The sequence below is a fragment of the Hemitrygon akajei genome, chromosome 16 (genome assembly GCF_048418815.1).
Source record: "Hemitrygon akajei chromosome 16, sHemAka1.3, whole genome shotgun sequence".
Taxonomy (NCBI): domain Eukaryota; kingdom Metazoa; phylum Chordata; class Chondrichthyes; order Myliobatiformes; family Dasyatidae; genus Hemitrygon; species Hemitrygon akajei.
In genome coordinates, this window is record NC_133139.1 from 35,422,141 (window position 1) to 35,428,382 (window position 6,242).

A 6,242-nucleotide genomic window follows, 5' to 3' on the forward strand; every position below is an offset into this window, starting at 1 on the left:
CCTCGTCGCCAAAAATATGTGGTAACTTCTACTTTACAAAAAGACCACTCAACAACCTGATGGCCAAAAGAGCATCTTTATCTGGGACGGCAAATGATATTTACAATACAGAGGCTTCCAGGTACCTCGTGCGGCATGGGTGGAGGAACTATATACAATGCATACTGGGAGTAAAAGAGCGAAAGTAAAGACCCCGCCAACCCCAGATCCCGCGTCTTGCTACCAACAGCTCCCCGATTAGTATTAACTTACTTTTAGTAATACTCACATTGCAACAAAAACCATCACGTACAGCAGTGATCCTCACAGCTGCATTGCTGAACTCTTCTGTTGGTGCTTCCCTTCCACCAACAATAAATTTGTACCTTCAGATGGTGCCCATAGCTCACTGCCACAATGAAGGTCTCTGAGGACCTTCAATGCACTGTATTGATATCTTTACCTAATTCATGCTTCATCCAGATTCTAGGACCTGGGATCTGCAGCACTGGAAATCTAATTCCATGTTGTCATTCTACTTCTTAAATTTACTCTGTCATCCTGACTCCCGGGGAGACAGAAAGAGTACATGATATATGTGTCTCTGTTTGTAGAAACATGACAAAATTAGTTGAATCACCAATAATCTTAAGGATATTTTTATTCTGCTTTGAAGCCTCCTCATTTTTTCTCATAAGTACGGTGCTCTACTCTACTTTCGAGGGCATGGATTTGCTTTGGTGCAAGGGTATTTGATTCTTGTTAGGTGCACTTTCTTGTTGGCTAGGTTTTGTTGAGACTTGGATTCGAAGAGTGTTAGCCACCTTTTGTAAAGATACTTCATGTGTTCCACACCCAAAGGGTTGATTTTAAAGATCCACGCCCAAAGGGTTGATGATCCTTCATGATCCACACACAAAGGGTTGATTTTAACCATGAGGTTTGATGGGTCTCTGTTTAGAAACTCACCCAAATATTCTTTCTATTTGTTTGTCAGAGTATAACATGAATGGCTGATTACCAATTTGTCCAGTTGTTCAGATTAAAATTGACTCAAGTTTAAGCATTGCTGATAATATTCACCATTGAAATGCTGACTTCATATAATCAAGCATTGAGGAAGCTTTGGCTACCTTTTAATGAATATGCCTGTTCCCTGTACAGCATCTTTATTGAAATGCTTTAATGAATGTGCTTGTTCCATGTACAGAACCTTATATTAAACATAGCTGAAATTAATTAATTTGACTTGGAACTTTTCCAATTAGTGTTATGCTAGTATATTCAGCGATTGATCAATTGGGGCTGAATGTTCCATACTTATATTTTTGTTGAATTATTTCAGTCGAATAATTTCTATTATTTCCTTTGTAGGTTTCAGTAAATCCAGGATTCTTGGTACCAGAGTCAGATGTAACCAACAATGTGGTTAGATGTGATATACTTTATACTGGGAGCTATGTGTCAGCCAGAAATTGCAGAATTACAAGGTTTGTGGTGGTTTGTTAAATTGCATGTGAAAGTTGTAGTACTCTGAATGTCAAGGCCTAACAGATGACAGATGGAACTTTCACTTACAATATTTGACCCATTTTGGGGAACACTAGTGTAACCACATAAAATTCAGGACAGTGGTAAATAAATTGTCCTATTGTGTTTGTACAGTATCAGTAGATTCAATGGAAATTTTACATAATTTTCCAATTCTCTTTACTTTTTACTTTCCAATTATTTTTAATTATTTTAATTGGCATGGTTCTAATGACAGTTTGGGAAAATAAATTACATAACCTAATAATCGTTGAGTGAAATAATGTCATTTTCTTGTATAACTGCTAAGTCTTTGTCTTCCTACGACTAATTCACTGGCCAGAGATAATATTCTCAATATTTAATCTTTCATCATTTTGACAATTTATTTAAACCCACCCCCTTCCCCTGTAATGTTCCAGGAATTTCATGTTGTTTTGTCCAAGGTCTGGCTGCTCTTAATGGTGTTCTACTTTAACCCTGAATTCAAAATTGAGCCCATCATCTCCCTGATAACATTTTCTTAGGGAATCATATTTAATTGTGGATTAAGGCCAATCTCAGCATCCTTTGCCCTGTGTCTATGTTTTTAAGGCTATGGGATGCTACCTGAGCTGGAATCCAGTAATGCTCCCTTTCTTCTTGATTTGCAATGTATAAAACAAAACTACAAACTCTATCAAAAGGAATATCAATCCTTAATCTAGTAAAAATAAAAGATGTCCGTGAAAAGAGGGCATAGATTTTCCATAAAACAACTTACTTCATCTTCCTGTGTAAATGTACAGTACTTTTATTTGGTAATTGCACAAAATGAAGTAATTTATAATACTGGCTCAGATCCATTGTCCTAAAACTTTGCCTCTCAGTAATGGTATTGACGGCACTGAGCACATTAATACCAGGATAATGACTAACGATCTTAAATTCTTTCTGGCTTCCTTCAATTTATTTATAATATTTTAAAAATTTCTCTTAACAGATTCTGAGGATGAGACCCAGTGAATGGTCAGAAGTGTGTGAAATCTCCTGCTTTTTGCTTCAGTTTTGTGTTTGTATTTAACAGTTTATGGTGGAAGTGAGCAATTTTATTCCTGCTTCGGAACCACAACATATATATATCAACTTACAATATTCGTTACACTTCTGCAGGGAGTTTTATGAAAAACTAGAACTAAAAAAATAGAATTAATCTAATTTTGGGGTTCCAGAATCATGATCTATCTTGCTTTCTGTCTGTCTTTTAGCTCCTGCTGCAGTTTTCCTCCAGTGATCTTCAATAGATGCAGAGAGCTTGTCTTTAACCAAAATATAAGTAACATTATCTTTCTTTTATGCCTGTTCTGAAATTTTGTGACATATTGTCTGGTAACTAAAAGCTTGTCAAAGAAGATCTAACTATCCATTTTTAAGAATGTAAATGTGTTTGGCTTGCTCCATTATACTTCCACCCAATAACCATTCAAGGTGTCCTGTGGAATTGGGAGACCAATGTTCGCTGAATATCAAATGCACCAAGTTAATAGAACCTGGCCCCCTTGCTGCAATTCCCCAACCAGTGAGCTCTTGGTTTGAACAGTGATATATACGGCAATCAATAAAAGGCTTTTCGGTATTTTAAGTGTTCAAGAGTCTTGGAAATGGTAGTTTTTTTAACTGAGATATTTTTGCTGATACTTGGAGTATCCTCCTCTCACAAATTTGATAACAATTTTGTTATGGCAAGAATTTAATATTACTTTTGAAGTGGTCCCAAGTCTTGACAATTATTAATTAATCTCCTTTTAAGTACACATTCAACTTTTATTCCTTCATCCTTTCGCAATTTTGAAGTGGTTAATATGAAAATTGGTACTTTCTAAAATTATTTCCTCCCCTTCACTCTCAAGTTTTCAAACCATGGTTGTTCATGACATAACACAACTGTATCTCTTTATCTTTCATCGTTTACCTTGATATTTCAATTTAAATGAAACTCTATTAGCTAGTCTAGTGGAACAATCTGCACCCATTCAATCCTTCAAGAATTTCTCATAAAGTTTTTTTTGGAAGGAAATTTGAATTCTTTGAGCCTATATTCTAAAATGCATTGTGCATTGAAGAATACATTCCTTGTTTTTATGCTATTGACCCTATGACTAGGACATTGGGTAGAGAACAGAGAAGGTAGTTTTAATGAAGATAAGTTTGATATGAGATCAGAAGGATCTCAATTGTCTGAAATAAATCATGGCATCTCTGATGTTTGCGGGAACACAATGGGAAATTGTTAAAAATCTAAATTTTGCTATTGATTGAATGTTAGTTTAAGTTCCAATAAAACATACTGTACCTTCCTTTTGATAGGAAATTGTAAAGCCGAGTCTATTCCGATATAGAACTTGCTATTAGCAAGAAATTTAAAACAAATACAGTAGATCTATTAAAAAGGCCAAGGAAGAGCAAGAGACTGAATTTTAACAACATTAAATATGATTAGATATAAAAACACATGGTGTTTATGTTGTACTAGAATGGTCATATCCTCAGACATTGATTTATTTTTGTAATGAGCCTGTTGCTGCGTTTTGGATTTTAATTTTGTTCTGCAAACTCAGTGATAAACTAAGGCTTGAAATGTTTGAAAGCTGCATTAATATTTGCACTAAGGGCAGAGATCTATACTGAGCTCCCACGGTTCAAGGACAAAAGAATGTTTGAGCCAGATGGAAAGAAACAGGAATTTGAATCTTCTTTGATCTTCAGAATTTGAAAACTGAATTACATCAGTTAGGTTGGTATTATACAGGGATTCTAAAAGCAAAATCCCTGAGAATATATATTAGAAAATAGAGGTTTGATTGAATATAGGGAAAAGATATGACACTTCCTTAATTTCACAAGAGCTGGCTTTGAAATGTTTAATAAAATTCCGCATGGCATTGTTGATGTTTGCTAAGTTACTTAAGAGCTCCTATAAAATTTGGTTTGTAGTTTTATGCAGTTTTGTAAGGTCATCTATTCAGCAACTCTAAAGTAGGATTTGTAATGTATTCATAGTGGTTTAGCATTATTATACATTTATTCTTTTGTTCTAATGAAAAAGATATAATCTTATTTGATCCAAATGTAACATGAGAGATCTGAGAGTATTTATAAAATTAATCCTGGTAGAAATAGGCAGTCTTTGTTCTCCAGCTCCCCCAGTTTGGTCTTTAAAATGTTAGTAATAGTTAGTGGTGTTTGAGCAACTCCAATCAGTGTTGATCTTAGTCTGAAGATTGACCTTAGATCAAAATTAAATTAAAAGTCTATCCTACCTCCTAAAGATGACCCTGAAGATGCTGTTATGCTTTGGAGGGCTATGGATGTTGCATACATTTAGGACTGAGGTCAGTAAAGTTGGTGAGTTGTTAGAGTTTGAGACATATGATCTACTCCTACTCCTCTTGCTTGTGTTTTTACATTTGTGTTAAGGATTGAACATTCCCATTTACCATAATATATCTAATTGTGTCCATCCTGCATTTTCCAGATCTTTCATTACACAGGAACACAAGAAATAGAACCAGAACAAGGCCATTTACTCCCTTTTGCCTGCTGTTCCATTCAGTGAGGTCATGGCTGATCTTTTACTTCTGTGCCACTTTCCTTCACTGAGCCCATATCCTTTATTTCCTTAATATCTAAAAATTGTTGGATAGTCTGACTAAGTCTCCACAATCTTCCTAGATGAAGAATTCTGGAGATACTGTGGGGTGGGGGGTAAGGGGAGGAATGGGTTGAAAATGCCTTCTTACCTCAGTCCTGAACCGGTAACAAATTATTTTGTGAGTGTCCAAAAAAGCTGGATGAACTCAGCAGGTCGGGCAGCATCCGTTGAAAGGAGCAGTCAACGTTTCGGGTAGAGACCCTTTGTCAGGACTAAAGAAGGAGGAGGCAGGGGCCCTATAAAGAAGGTGGGGGGAGGGTGGAAAACCAATCAGAGGAAAGATCAAGGGGTGGGGGAGGGGATAGGCAGGAGAGGTGAAGAAGGAATCTAAGGGGAAAGCACTATGGGTAGTAGAAGAAGGCAGAGTCATGAAAGGTGATAGGCAGCTAGAAGAGGAGACCGAGTGAAGGTGGGATGGGGGAAGGGAATTACCCAAAGTTGGAGAATTCAATGTTCATACCAAGGGGCTGGAGACTACCATGATGAGGCCAAACTTCGGTTGGAGAAACAACATCTCATCTACCGTCTGGGTAGTCTCCAGCCCCTTGGTATGAACATTGCATTCTCCAACTTTGGGTAATTCCCTTCCCCCATCCCACCTTCACTCTGTTTCCTCTTCTAGCTGCCTATCACCACTAATGACTCTGCCTTCTTCTACTACCCATAGTGCTTTCCCCTAGATTCCTTCTTCACCTCTCCTGCCTATCCCCTCCCTGCTTCCCCTCCCCCACCCCTTGATCTTTCCTCTGATTGGTTTTCCACCCTCCCCCCAACTTCTTTATAGGGCCCCTGCCCCCTCCTTCTTTAGTCCTGATGAAGGGTCTTGACCCAAAATGTTGACTGCTCCTTTCAGTGGATGCTGCTGATCTGCTGAGTTCATCCAGCTTTTTTGTATGTCTTGATTTGACCACAGCATCTGCAGTGCACTTTGTGTTTACTATTTTGAGAGTGTGATCCTTGGTTCTAATACACCAGAGCCTCAGGAAGACATCAACTCTATATCTATCATGCCAAGTCCACCCCCCAAAGAAAAATTAGTTTT

At 37.4% G+C, this 6,242-nt stretch overlaps 1 protein-coding gene across 1 annotated transcript in view; it reads left to right on the top strand.

Annotated features, from left to right (window-relative positions):
- Positions 1 to 5,348, top strand: part of LOC140739979 (protein-lysine 6-oxidase-like) — a 30,140-nt gene extending 24,792 nt beyond the window's left edge. The window contains exons 6-7 of the mRNA XM_073068708.1: positions 1,354 to 1,469; positions 2,492 to 5,348. Of these exons, the coding sequence (XP_072924809.1) occupies positions 1,354 to 1,469; positions 2,492 to 2,498 (123 nt within the window). The 3' untranslated portion in view covers positions 2,499 to 5,348. The remainder of the gene's footprint in view (positions 1 to 1,353; positions 1,470 to 2,491) is intronic.
- The last annotated feature ends 894 nt before the right edge of the window (positions 5,349 to 6,242 follow it).